The following is a 13928-nucleotide window of genomic DNA, read 5'->3' on the forward strand; positions in this document are numbered from 1 at the left end:
GCATTAATGAGACCCAGACCTACGGATTGAAAGTATGTGCTTTACCCATCTGCTGTCTTGCTCCATCTGAGACCAGAGCCAAGATCCGCCTGCCCAGTAACTGGAATGCTTTCCTGAGTGGCTTGAGTTGGAGCCTGGGACTCGGAGGTAACTGAGAAGGAGGATGCTTTTATGTCTAGGTTTGGGAACTCTGACTCGGGGGTGGGGCAGAACACACTCTACCATCCCAGCTCCCCTGAGTAAAGAGAGACTGTGGGTGGCATAGTTTAAGGATGTCGGGGCGTTGGGTAACCAAGAAAGCATCCTGTGTTGGTTTCCTGTGGCGTTAGCCATGGCACAGGGTACAGCTTCCACCATTCCTCTGTTCCAGTAGATTAGATTAGATTAGATTAGATTAGATTAGATTAGATTAGATTAGATTAGATTAGGAGTAAGTCAAATGACTTAGAGTTCAGGCTACCCAGTGATATGGGCATGAATTAAATGACCTTTTACAGTTTCCTTCAAAGCCAGGATCCCTGAACAGAAGGCTGCCTTCCCAGCAGCTTAGGTGCAGGCCCCTCTCCCCTCAGTTCACACTGAGAGCTCTGGGCTAAGAAGGCCAACCCACACTGGAAGCCATTCATTGTCTCTGTTGCATACATGGCCAGGAAGTAGAAGCAGAGACTCTGAAAGGCATGACAAGCCACGGTCAGGTGAGAAGCTATGCCCTATTCTCTCTCTATAGCCTGAGAAACCAGGCTGAGCCTCCCCAGCCAGGAGCCCTTCTTCCTCCAAGCTTCAATGAACCCAGTCATGCTGCCAGGAGGGAACCTCAGAGATGCCAGAAAGCCTGGGCAGTGGCCCAGTGATCTTTCTTTGAACCCTACAGGGACTAGTTCCCTTTTCCTCAGCAGCCTGTCCCTGTCAGCCGTCCCACATGCCTTCTTGTTTTTAAGCAAGTCAGTAGGGTCCAGACATCCCGGAAACCTGGGTGGAGTTCTATGCAGCATGCCACACCACATCCTAGCAGGTATGGTAGCCCAGGCCTCTGGGAACACTCCCCTCTCTAAGGAGCCATTTCCACTGCAGCTTCTTTCTTGGGTAAGAAGGCCCAATGTCTGCCCTGAGGAAGCAGAAAGCAGATATGTGTCTCAGTGGACAAAGGTGGGTGGCCTGGGTGGAGAGCCCAGAGAGGCCTCATCTCAGGCCCTGTCTTCTCCCCCATAGCCCTTTCCTCTTCAAGGCAAGAAGGTAGGAGGATTCTCAATGTTCTGCCTCTACTACAAAACCTGCGGCGAAGCTGGAGCCAAACAGGGAGGGGACCTCATACCCTATGTGGGATGCAGGCAGACCCCACCTCTTCCTTGCCTTTCTGCTAGGTGTAATTAGGATGGCGATTATGTCCAGACCACAGAGAAGCCCTTTGTCCTTAGAGCCCAAACCCAGAGGTCAGAGGAACCAGAGAAGTAAATGTGACTTCAACCTGGGACCAGGATCCCCTCAATCTGGTAAACAATATCCTCCATCGAAGAGAGAGGGTTGAGAGAGACATGACAGGGGGCATTCCTGGTCCTAGGAGTGCTACTTCAGCTTGGAGCCTTGGTCTTACACAACCAAGTCTTCAACATCCAACATCGGCATAACAAGGATAATATTTGGTTTTTGCCATTATTTTTAATGGCAAAAACTGCAATTACTTTTGCACCAACCTAATAATAATACTTTATGTTTTTATTATTAAAAGCTAACATTTTTGTGTGCTACATGCCAGGTGCGTGGCCTGCATTTTTCATTTAATCCTTATAACCTACAAGGCAGGTTCTAGCCCCATTTTATAAATAAGGAGACTGGGGCTCAGAGATATTTAGTAGCTTACCTAAAAACACACACACAAGTAATAGGTGACAGAGCCAGCATATGAGTCCACACAGTGTGACTCCAAGAGCCAGGGCTCTCCACTGCAATCTATGGCAGAATAGCCCAGGGCTATGGCTCAGGGATGCTGTGAGAGTAGGCTCTAGACATGGAGTTCATATGCACATAATCCTGAGTCTCCTCCATTCAGTCATTTATAACAATATACCTGGGTCTCTCAGATCCTTTTCTAAAGTCTTTAAATAAAGAAAGTGGCAGGGAGGAAGTCAACAAACCACCCCCTATGCCTACTCCCACCCTTATCCAAGAAGTAGGAGTGGGGAGAAATGACTAAAGAAAGAAGAGAGCCATTCAGAATGGGCATGTAGTGGACAAACATTAACAACCTCACATTTCTTCTTGCAATCAATGCTGCCTGACACCAGAACACACCCCTCCAACCCTCAAAAGTCAGAGGCTTTTGAGTGTCCATGGCTTGACCACACAAAACTCCTCTTAGAGAAGAAGACTGCCCCACCCACGCCCCTGGGGAATGAGTGGTAGGATCAGAGAGAAAACAAGAATCCTGCAGAGAATTCCCAACTGAGCCAGGATAGCAAACTCCCAGTAAAGGGGCAGAGACGCTGTTACCTGTTGAGTCTATTTGGCCTATAAATAAACCCCGAGGGGTTAGAGCTAGCAAATGCCTGCTTGTTGGCGAAACTGAGATACCCTCCTCCCAGGGTGGTGGGTAATGAGGTCGTGGGAGGAGAGAAGCAGCAGCAGCTGTGAGGGGGAGTCCCTCTTCCTTCATCAGTCCCTGGTCTGACTCCAGTGATCAGAGGAGGCAGGACACAGAATTTCCAGCCCTCAGGATCCAGCTCATCCAAGTCCAGCCCAACTCAGCAAAGTGACCAGAGGGTTCTAGGAGGATAAAGTGCAGAAGGTAGGTGGGGGTGAGTAGGAAAGAGAAAGGCAGAGAAGGAAAAGGCGGTTCTGGTCTGAGTGCTATGTGAAGACCAGGTAAGGCCATGCAGAGGAGCATTCTGTGGCCCCCACACCGAGCCTGGCTCCCTGGCAACTTCTGGTTACTGTTTTTGTTTTGTCTCTTCTCTGTACGCAGCAGGCTCATTGAGGTATAATTCATGTGCTGGTGGGTTTGGATGGCACAATCTGTGTCTGGGCTCAGGAAAGCAGAATTGGCACCAGACTTAGCCCTGACAGGGAGGTGATCCTAAAGAAATGGAACCCCTAGCTCCAAGAGCACTGGAATCAGATGCTCCAAAATGGATTTTGGCCAGCAGTAGGCATGTGGCAGTACTGACTGGATTTGATCTGTCCCTGAAAGACAGAGCCCAGTCCTGAGCTGGAAGTGGGGGGCCCATGGACAATTGTCAGGACAGCAGGTTGGAGGAATTCGGGTAGGGTTTCCCTCCTAAACCATGCCAGGTCCAGGCTCACCAGCTAGTTGCTAAGTCAAGAAAAGAGCAGTGGGTGCTGGTCACAGGACTGGTCACCACCTGAGAGGGTCTGGTTATCCCTCCAGATCTTGAGAAGTGTCACTCAACTATGTTAGTAACAACTTGGACCAAGACAGCAGTAAAGATACTGACTTTCCTTTTCAACCGGGGGATGAGAGGGCAGAGGGGCTCAACTTAGCTGTTTCTTTACACGTCTGGAAAATGAACACACACCTGCCATCTAAGAGGCTATAAGCTCATTGTGATTTTAATCAATTTCTCATGCTCCCCTTAGAGGCATGGTAAGATGTTCAGTCAAGGAGTAAGTCGCAGCCACAGAGACCCTTTTACTTTACAAAGGAGAAACACTGGCTAGAGAAAAGCAGCAATTCGCTTTCATAAGATTGTATTAGTTCACTAGAGACTGAGCCCAGGAGTCCTGACTCCGTTTGATACCACCATGTCCTCAGTTTTCAACCCACATGGATGGAAGTCTGTGCTATTTCTGCCCCCTGGTTTAGAGAGTCATTTTTCTGCCTATCTTCTGACCCCTCCCCTTCTCCTCCCTCTTGGCATTTGGCAGATCCAGGCATCTATTCCAGGAACTGGAAGCCAAGTGCAACAGGTGCTCGGAGGTCATCATGATCAGCCCGGACCCCAGGCCCTCCCCTGGCTTGGCCCGGTGGGCTGAGAGCTATGAGGCCAAGTGTGAGCGCCGGCAAGAGACCCGTGAAAGCCGCCGCTGCCGTCCCAACGTGACCACTTGCCGCCAGGTGGGGAAGACGCTGAGGATCCAGCAGAGAGAGCAGCTCCAGAGAGCTCGACTGCAGCAGTTCTTCAGGAGGAGGAACCTGGAGTTAGAGGAGGGCAAGGCACGGCGTCCCCAGGCCAGGGAGCAAGGGCCCTCCAGGCAGCCAGGGCAGGCCACTGTCCTCAAGGAGCCCTTGTCTTGTGCCAGCAGGATCTCTTCTTCCAGAGAGCAGGTGGGCCGTGTCAAGGGACATAGTGCTCTGTGCTCTGGGACCCTCTCTGGACAAGGCGGGTGGGTGGGCTTAAACTCACTAAAAAGTGATCTAAATTAAGTCCTTCTTCCTCAGTCGTACAGTAAAGTTGCCAACAGCCACTTATTCAGAGATTTTTGTTGTTGCATTTTTGTTTGTTTAGCTCTTTTTGTTCTGCACTTGACTTGTAGGAGAGAAAAAATATAATTTTTAAAAATAATTCCAGGCTAGGCATGTTGGCTCATACCTGTAATCCCAGCACTTTGGGAAGCCAAGGTAGGAGGATCACTTGAGGCCAGGAGTTTGAGACCAGCCTGAGCAACATAGCAAGGCCCTTTCTCTAGCAGAAAATTTACAAATTAGCAAGGCATGGTGGTGCACACCTGTAACCAATCAGGAGGCAAAGATGGGAGAATACTTGAACCCAGGAGTTTGAAGTTTCAATAAGCTATGATCACACCACTGCACTGCAGTCTGGGCAATAGAGGAAGACCCTGTCTCTAAAAAAAACTTAAAAATAAAATAAGTAAAAATAATTCCAAAGCTAATACCTATATCAGTTCAAATTTAGGCATTACACACACATCTTCTACAGCTATCTTACAGCATTCATTCACACATCAGCCATCAAATATTTAATGAAAGCTTATTATATGCCAAGTGTACAAGCCAATCCTCTTGACACACACACATATCTGTCCTCTTTTCTTCTGCAAGGCTGTTGTACACTCTTCTCTCTTTCTCTTGAGTCATTCCACTTCTATTAAATCACTCAGCTACAGCCTCATCTGGTCCAGGAAGCCTTCCCTGGCTTCTCCAGGCCACCTCTGCTGTCTTCTAAGATTGCATAACCCTTAGAGGGTCTGTTAGTCTGGCCTGGAAAGGAACAGTGTTGGCAAAAACCAGGGTATGCTGAGATGACCTCAGCAGGCAAACCATCTGTGTCTTCCTGCTGAGGTAGTGAGCATGTTGACAGCAGGGACGTGCCCTCTATGTTCCGTGAAAATGCTTGGCGTTGTGCCCTATCCAGAGTGGGTACTCCATCAGGGCTTCTTAACTAGTGGATATGTTATGCTCAATAGGAGATGCTATTCAGAGAAATGATAACAGAGCCCAGGTGCAAAAGAATACAAACTGTATACTAAAGCAAAAAACCTCCCCACAACTACCCACTTCACCTAGTCTTCACACAAAACCTCAACAATTTTCCAGCTGTTACTGAGGGGAAGAAAGTTTTCCTTGGAATATGGAAGGAACCGTAGGGATTATCTATTCCAAATTCCTCACTACACAGATAGAATACTGAGACCTAGAAAAGGTGGGATCTGGACCCAGATCCCCTCACTCCCCACTCAAGATGAGTTCTCTTTCCACATCACCATGCTGGCTATATAAGCGGCTGAGACCAAACAAGGTAGAGAGAGAGAAAAAAACAACAACTAGGGATTCTAGAGAGAAAAATTGGAGAAAAGTACAGCTCCACATATGCCTGGCCAGAGGAGGACCACACCTGCCAATCAGGACAAGGATGTCAGGAGCAGAAGCTTGTGTGGCTTTGAAAGCTTGCATGGGCTACTTTGTTTTTGTGGACCTGAAACATTGTCTTACTCTGGGTTGCTATAATGAATTACCAGAGACTGAGTGGCTTAAATAACAGAAATTTATTTCTTACAATTCTGGAGTCTGGAGGTCTAAGACCACGAATCCTGCAGATCTGGTGTTTGATAAGGGCACTCTTCCCAGTGTGCAGATGGCCTTCTTCTCATTGTATCCTCACAAGGCAGAGAGCAGAGAGAGAAAGCAAGCTCTCTCATGTCTCTTCTTATAACGGCACTAATCCCATTCATGAGGGCTTCCCCCTCTGACCTAGTTACTTCTCAAAGGCTCCACCTCCTAACACTATCACATTGGGAGTTAGGATTTCAACACAGATTTGGGCAGGGATGTGGGGGCAAGTCCATCACAAACATGATGGTTGGTTCTTCCTTCTGAAATCGTCAGGAGAATCTTTCAAGAGGCTCCAGGCAGTGGTTTTCAGTGTTCCCCACTTGCCTTCCAGGTGGCAGGGACCAGCTCTGAGGTCTTTCCAGCCCAGCATCCTCCTCCCTCAGGCATCTGCAGGGATCTGACTGACCATCTCTCCTCACAGGCTGGGGGCCTTCCTCCACAGGACCCTCCCATCAAGAAGCCACCCAAACACCACCGTGGTAAGAGCAGAGCCTCCCTTACTCCACAGGGCCTGCAAAGAATCCTGTGACAGCTGTCCCAGCTCACTGGCAATGGAGAGTCCCTGTCCCGCCCTACTTCTTCCCCATAGGTTCTAAATCACCTTATCCTCCATCTCTCAGGTACTCAGACAAAGGCAGAAGGACCAACAATTAAGAACGATGCCAGTCAGCAAACCAAGTGAGTTCCTGACCCTAACTCTCTCGTATCCCATCCACTCCTCTCTAGAGAGAACACACTGAATTTCTATGTCCACCTTAATTAAGAAAGAGAAAGTTCTTCCCCACCCTTCTGGCTCTTCAGAAGGGATTTCAGAAGGAATCAATCCACTGCCTCCTGATTTGATTCTTTGGTCCATTATCATTATTTTTAATTTCTTCTCTTCCTAGTTTTGGAGTCGCAGTTCTGGATAAGGTAAGCACATATTAACTGAAGGGGTCGAATCAGAAAGTATTAAGCTCTGACATTCTGGAATTTCATGATAAACTTGGCTGGGATGAAGGAGCATCTTCTTCCTGGATGGCAAGGGGGTACTAAGCATAGACATGGGGCCTAACGGGACCCTATCAGAGCCAAAGCAGAAGAGGTTTGCTTTACACAAGCCAACCCAGGCTCTGGTTCTATGCCCCAGCAGTTCAGGGGACCTAGAGACATTTCGAATACCCTTGTTCTTCCTCTCCAGGAAATCATCCAGCTTTCTGATTACCTCAAAGTAAGTGGCATGTGACCTCTCCCCTCAGTTCCTCCATCTACCTACCCCCTGCGCCTCTAGGTTAAACTGACCCTCTTGCATTTTGTGCCTGCACCCCCAGGAGGCCCTACAAAGGGAGCTGGTCCTAAAACAGAAAATGGTGATTCTCCAAGACCTACTGTCCACTCTGATTCAGGCCTCTGACAGCTCTTGGAAGGTAAGGGAATGAAATTTCTTTTGAACAGAGCTCATGGGCTTGTATGTGTTCCCATCTCATTTTTCTTTCCACATCATCACAGTAAGAGACTGGGTTTTCTCACACTGAAAAGTGGGCTGGGAGGGGGCAGAAGATGAGGGGGTTGGCACTCAGACTTAGAAGTCAAACAGGTCACAATAAATATATGGGTCATCACCTGAGGGTCACACTGCTACACATCCAAGGAAGACCCAGAACCAAAAGTGGCAAGAATTCCTATTTTTTAATTTGTTGGAGGGAATGAAGGAAGATCCCAATATAGTTTACATTTCTGAATATGGTAAATGTCAAACATTTTTGTATAGGATTCACACTGATATTTATCCCAACCAGCATGCCATGTACCCACTCAGTCTGAATATGAATATCAGAGTGGGAAGGGGCCTTAGAGACAATCTGGTCTAATACTCTTTTTGCCCATGAGGAAACTGAGTTTCACAGGGGTCAAGTAACTTGTCTAAAGTCACACAGCTGTTAGTGGCAGATTCAGGCCTTTGATTTTAGTCCATTCAGTGTACAATATTCATAGGTTATGTCCTCTATATGGAACACCGGACTAGCACTAGAAATAATTAGATTATTTAGATAGCGTTCTTCTTTTGAGAAGGCTAATGGTTTTATAAGAAAGACACATTACTAAACAATACAAAAACATGAAAAATAAATGTTTTGAGGATATAGGAAAATACAAGAAGGAATGATTGACTCCAGAGAAGAAAATAGCCAAGGGAATACTTATATAAGTATTTGCCAGAAAAATATGGAAACAGGAGTAGTATTCTAGTTGGGGCACAGGCAAATATCTAAAGGCAAGGTCAGGCGCAGTGGCTCACACCTGTAATCCCAGCACTTTGGGAGGCTAAGACGGGTGGATCACCTGAGGTCAGGAGTTCGAGACCAGCCTGGCCAACATGGCAAAACCCTGTCTCTACTAAAAATACAAAAAAAAGAAAAAAAAATTAGCCAGGCACGGTGGCACATGCCTGTAATCCCAGCTACTCAGGAAGCTGAAGCACAAGAATCACTTGAACCAAGAAGGTAGAGGTTGCAATGAGCCAAGATTACACCATTGCACTCCAGTCTGGGCAACAGAGTGAGACTCTGCCTCAAAAAAAAAAAAAAAGGCCAGGCACGGTGGCTGAACCATCCCAGCACTTTTGGAGGCTGAGGTAGCTGGATCACAAGGTCAGGAGATGGAGACCATTCTGGCCAACACGGTGAAACCCCATCTAAATAGAAATACAAAAAACAAGCCAGGCATGGTGGCATGCGCCTACAGTCCTGGCTACTCAAGAGAATGAGGCAGGGGAATTGCTTGAACCCAGGAGGTGAAGGTTGCAGTCAGCCAAGATTGAACTTCAGCCTGGTGGCAGAGCAAGACTCCATCTCAAACAAACAAAAAAAGATCTAAAGACATGATACAGTCTAATACAATGGTTCTCCAACCTTTTAATTTCAGGATTTCTTTATACTTTTTAAATTGCTGAAAATCTATAAGAGATTTTTATATTTACCATATTAGAAATTAAGACAGTTGGCTAGGCGCGGTGCCCCACACCTGTAAATCCCACCACTTTGGGAGGATGAGGCAGGCAGATCAACTGAGGTCAGGAGTTGGAGACCAGCCCAGTCAACATGGCAAAACCCTCTCTCTACTAAAAATACAAAAATTAGCTGCATATGGTGGTGTACACCTGTAATCTCAGCTACTCCAGAGGCTGAGCCATGAGAATCACTTGAGCCTAGGAGGCAGAGGTTGCAATAAGCCAAGATCTTATCACTGCATTCCAGCCTGGGTGACAGAGCGAGACTCCGTCTCAAAAAATAAAAAAGAAAGAAAAGAAAAACAGTCTGGGTGCAGCAGTTCACACCTGTAACCCAGCACTTTGGGAGGCTGAGAAAGGAAGATCACTTGAGCTCCAGAGTTCAAGACCAGCCTGGGCAACATGGTGAAAGCTTGTCTCTACTAAAAATATAAAAAATTAGCCAGGTGTGTTGGCATGCACCTGTAGTCTCAGCAACTTGGGAGGCTGAGGCAGGAGAATCTCTTGAGCCTCAGGGGCGGAGGCTGCAGGGAGCCATGACTGCACCACTGCATTCCAGCCTGGGTGATGGGAGTGAAACTCTGTCTCAAAATAGAAAAAGAAAAAGAACCACATTTTCAAAAACAAAATAAAATTAGTGGCAAGAGTGTCATTGCTTTACACTTTTGCAAATATTTTTAATGTTTAATGTCTGGCAAGAAAAAGAGAGCTAGATTCTCATATTTGCTTCTGCATTCAATCTGTTGGTTTAAACATGAAGAAAAATTCAGTCTCACACAAATATGTCATTAGAAAAGCTAAGACTTCGCTGATCCCTTGAAAGGGTCTTAGGGATTCCCAAGGTTCCTCAGAATCCCCATGCTGAAGCATGAGTTATAAGCATTTTGACACCACCAAAGCATAAAGCACCAGGTGGAAAGAGACAGAACACACAACCTCACTGGCCTGTGTGACATCACACCCTACCTCAAGGATAGACAGAAAGATGACAGGAGGGTATAGAACAAAACTGAGAAGTTGCAGTGACGTAAAAAAGACTTCTTAAGCTCAGCCCTGCTCCTCACATCGGAAATGTCCGATGTACCTGGAATTTTGAATGCATGGTCAGGGCTTCTAATTGTTAGGTCATTTTCATTGACAGAGGCTGACAGCTGTGCATGTGAGGTGGTTTCCAGTCCCGAACTAAATTGAGATCATCTCATTTGTTTGACAGTCATTTGATAAGTTCCAACTCTGTGCTGAGCCCTTTGCTACAAGGACAAAAAGCATTACAGTCCTAACTCTTGAGGAGCTCACACTCCAGCCATGAACACAGAGACACATAATAAATAACACCAAAACAGTACAATACAGCTGTAGCAGCAGTATATACAGAGTGATGCAGGGAAAACAGAAAGAAGGCAGCAATTATTCTGCCTGAGGTGGAACAGGGAAGGCTTTAAAGGAAAGAAACCTGGCCAGGCATGGCTGCTCATGACTGTAATCCAAGCACTTTGGGAGGCCAAGGAGGGCGGACCACTTGAGGTCAGGAGTTCAAGACCAGCCCAGCCAACATGGTGAAATGCCATCTCTACCAAAAATACAAAAATTAGGTGAGTGTAATGGTACACACCTAATGTCCCAGCTGCTTGGGAGGCTGAGGCACAAGAATCACTTGAACCCAGGAGGTGTAAGTTGCAGTAAGATCACACCACTGCACTCCAGCCTGGGTGACAGAGCAAGACTCTGTCTCAAATAGTAATAATAAAGAAAAGAAACCATTTTAGCTGAATCTTGAAGAATCAGTAGGAGCTCACCAGTACAAAAACAGGAGTGATGATGAAGAAAAAAAGCAGAAAGCAGAAGGATGTTTAAGGCAAAGAAACTGGAATGATTACAGGCCTGTGAATGACAAAGAACTGGGGATAGCAGAGTATGGCTGAAATGAGGGTATGTCAGACCAGTGGATCTCAGACAGGTCTCTAGAATTATGGGTCTTAAATTTTTTCTGTTGAACAAGGTTATCTCAAATTTGAATAATGCATGGACCCATTTGTAAAGGAAACCCATATATGTATATATATATATACAATCAGAGATCCATTAGAATGCATGCTACCCAGCTTGAGAAACACTGCTATAGGTAATAAGCTGAGGAGGGATGGAACTAGGCTTTATTGAGGCTTAACATCCTACACTTAGCAATGTCTGGCTCATCCTTAGAAGGTATGCAATTACTATCTGTAGAAATGACTTGTGAATGATCAGATCTGTGTCTTAAAGGGTTCTCTAACTTCCAGCTGGACACAGTGGCTCACTCTTGTAATCCCAACACTTTGGGAGGCCAAGGCAGAAGGATCACTTGAGTGATCAAGACCAGCCTGGGCAACATAGTGAGACCTCATCTCTACTAAAAATTAAAAAATTAGCCGGGCATGGTGTTATACACCTATAGTCCCAGTTACTTGGGAGGCTAAGGCAGGAGGATCGCTTGAGCCCAGGAGGTCCAAGCCTGGGTGACAGAGCGAGACCCTGTCTTGAAAAAAAAAACAACAAGAGGGAGGAGAGTTCAAGGATTCTCTAACTTGTAGCAATAAGGACCCTGGCTCCAAGCGGGGGTTGGGAGAGTTGAGACTCTTGTAATATCCCAGGTAAGACACAACCAGAACTTGAATCAAAGCAAGCTCTGTGGGAATGAGGGGTGATATATGAAGAGACATTTCTGGGTTTGTCTCTGAGGAGGAGTTTCACCCCATGCTCCATCCCAACAGAGGAAGTTCCCTTGGTTGCAGTTTTCTCCCTCCCTTCTTCTCACCCCTCCCAATCCTCACCCTTCTCTTCTTCCTCCCTCCTCTCCACCAACCCCCTAGCTTTCAGCTTTAAAGAAAAACAGTCTCAGGCTTTTTCAGTTGACAGCTATTGCTTCCTCTAAAACAAGGCAATTCAACTCTTTATCCCTTCCATGAAAGCTTCAACTTCAATAAAAGGATAGCCCTAGACTGTGCTATTTGGGAAAAATCACTGGAAGAATGTAGCCAGAACTGGTTCAGACCTTTATTTTTTCCATTTGACCTTCATAAATTTGAATTTCCAACTTCGCATGCTGAGAACTCACCACAAACTCCCTGTTAGAACCCCAAGGATCAGCTCCCTCCAGGGGCTCCACCTCCAAATGTCTCTGGGCCTTTTGGATACCATAGGTCCTAGGGCACTATTGAGACTCCTGAGCAGGGTCCAACCTTCAGGGCAGAAACAGCTCTGCCAGCAAAGAAAGCAAGCCCTCAATATTGTGCAATACAAAAACGAGAGCAGGGCAGCCTTGGGTTTGAAGATCTGCAACATGGAATTAAGATCTTGAGATGACAGCGCAGCGGGGGATTGGCTGCAAGCCCTAAGCATCCTCTACTAGAGCAGAGAGATGAGCTGTGGGCTGCTGCTTCTGTGGTGAGGTGGTGCTGTTTCTGGAGAGTAGATCAGAGGCGGGGGAAAACCACGCAGAAGCAGGAGCTGAAGACCTCAGACCGGCACCAGGTGTGTATGGCCTCCACCTTGCTCCTCTCTCCACTGGGGGTTATGTGCCCTCTGAGCCCTGGGATCCCGGGGTCTAGCTGCCTAGAAGGTCAGCAGTAGGCCTGTAAGAAGTGCTTCTTCCCACATATTGTAAGACTGGGCTTCAGTGTCGGGAGCCCTGGGGCTCAGACCAGGAAACTACATGCCCCACATGCAACAACTTGGCTGTGACTTTTGTGACGTCTTGGGGAGTCCAGAAAAGCAGAGCTGTGGAAAGAGGTTTTTGTTCAAGCTCCAGACTTGGATGGCCCTTCATCCCCACTGAAGGGGCTGTTATGAATTGTCTTCCATTGCAACACAAATGGAAAATTTATCTCGGTTGGGCTAAAATACAAAAACAGCTGGAAGAGGCAAAATATTGGATTAAAGCCATACTATGGAATAGGGAGAGAGGAGATACCCCGAAAGGGCAGGAGACTGGGGACATTTTAAGAATATTGCCTTGGCCTGTTTTCTTCCCAAAATAGAGCAAGATAAACCTTAAACTTGGTAGGTTTGATGGTATTCTGTGTAGAAAGAGTTTGGGCAAAAGCAAATGCGTGGAATTGGAAGATGTGAACTAGAGGAGGTAGGGGTAGAGCCAGTTGATTTCAGAACCTGTGGATTGACAATGAGCAGGCCACTGTGGAATGCAGCCGTTTCAACAGTTACTTCAAAGCTCAAACAGTGGAAGTCTTTGTCCACGTCTTCCATTGCTCCCAAAGCCCTGTGCTTACTGTAGATGCCAAATCCCAGACTCTCCGCTCCCCCTCACCTGAGACGCTCTCCCTCACATGAGACGTTAGGGAAAACATTAATAACAGGAGCCATTTAAAAAAATTATTTTTGGCAATGCTTTTTGCTTTTTCAAGCCCCAGCTGAGAAACACAGGAAGCAGAAAGGGTGGGGGCACCCCCGGCTCCCATGGTTAGAAGAATCAGCCAAACAAGATCAAAACAGGAGCTGCAAGATACCACTTCCTGCCTCCCCCAGGCACCCTGAAACTCACTGAGGGAAGCAGACCTGAACACCCAGCTCCCTCCTTTGCCCCCAGACCGTTACAGACCGGAAATGTTATAAGAGATAGGAACGTCCAGGCTGTATGACTGAGAGGGCCCACGGTGCCTCAGGCCTGAAGAGAGGTGGAATTTCAAACTTCACAATTGTCCCACTTGGCCTAGTTGGAAAAAGCCAGAGAAAGGATAGGAAAAGTGGCTACTGCCCTTTCTCTGGAAAACCTGCTCTCATTGATGGAACCCCCGCCCCATCCCCTACACACATATACCCTACGCAAAACTCCAGGCTGGAAGAACGAAACCCCTACCTGGGAAAAAGGGGCAAGTCTACAAATGCAGGGACAACAAAGCAGCAAGGAAGCTGTTAGCT

The 13928-nt window shown here is 47.0% G+C and overlaps 3 protein-coding genes across 6 annotated transcripts in view; 1 reads left to right on the forward strand and 2 right to left on the reverse strand.

Moving 5' to 3' along the window:
- LAMB3 (laminin subunit beta 3) overlaps positions 1-13928 on the reverse strand; it is a 200527-nt gene that overhangs the window by 172162 nt on the left and 14437 nt on the right. The gene's annotated exons all lie outside the window — the stretch shown is intronic.
- TRAF3IP3 (TRAF3 interacting protein 3) overlaps positions 1-13928 on the forward strand; it is a 25823-nt gene continuing 11895 nt past the window's right edge. For 2 of the 3 annotated variants that reach the window (XM_002760761.7, XM_054248237.2), the window contains exons 1-7: positions 1-147; positions 3880-4279; positions 6357-6504; positions 6646-6703; positions 6913-6937; positions 7206-7235; positions 7336-7431. In XM_002760761.7, the coding sequence (XP_002760807.1) occupies positions 3938-4279; positions 6357-6504; positions 6646-6703; positions 6913-6937; positions 7206-7235; positions 7336-7431 (699 nt within the window). In that variant the 5' untranslated portion in view covers positions 1-147; positions 3880-3937. Of the gene's footprint in view, positions 148-3879; positions 4280-6356; positions 6505-6645; positions 6704-6912; positions 6938-7205; positions 7236-7335; positions 7432-12468; positions 12525-13928 lie in introns of those variants that run through there. The other variant, XM_035280985.3, reaches the window with a different exon arrangement.
- The window catches only part of C19H1orf74 (chromosome 19 C1orf74 homolog), a 16336-nt gene continuing 14437 nt past the window's right edge, over positions 12030-13928 (reverse strand). Inside the window, exon 4 of the mRNA XM_078357058.1 lies at positions 12030-13719. The gene's annotated coding sequence lies outside the window, so the exon portion shown is untranslated. The remainder of the gene's footprint in view (positions 13720-13928) is intronic.

Source organism: Callithrix jacchus, chromosome 19, assembly GCF_049354715.1.
Source record: "Callithrix jacchus isolate 240 chromosome 19, calJac240_pri, whole genome shotgun sequence".
Taxonomy (NCBI): Eukaryota; Metazoa; Chordata; class Mammalia; order Primates; family Cebidae; genus Callithrix; species Callithrix jacchus.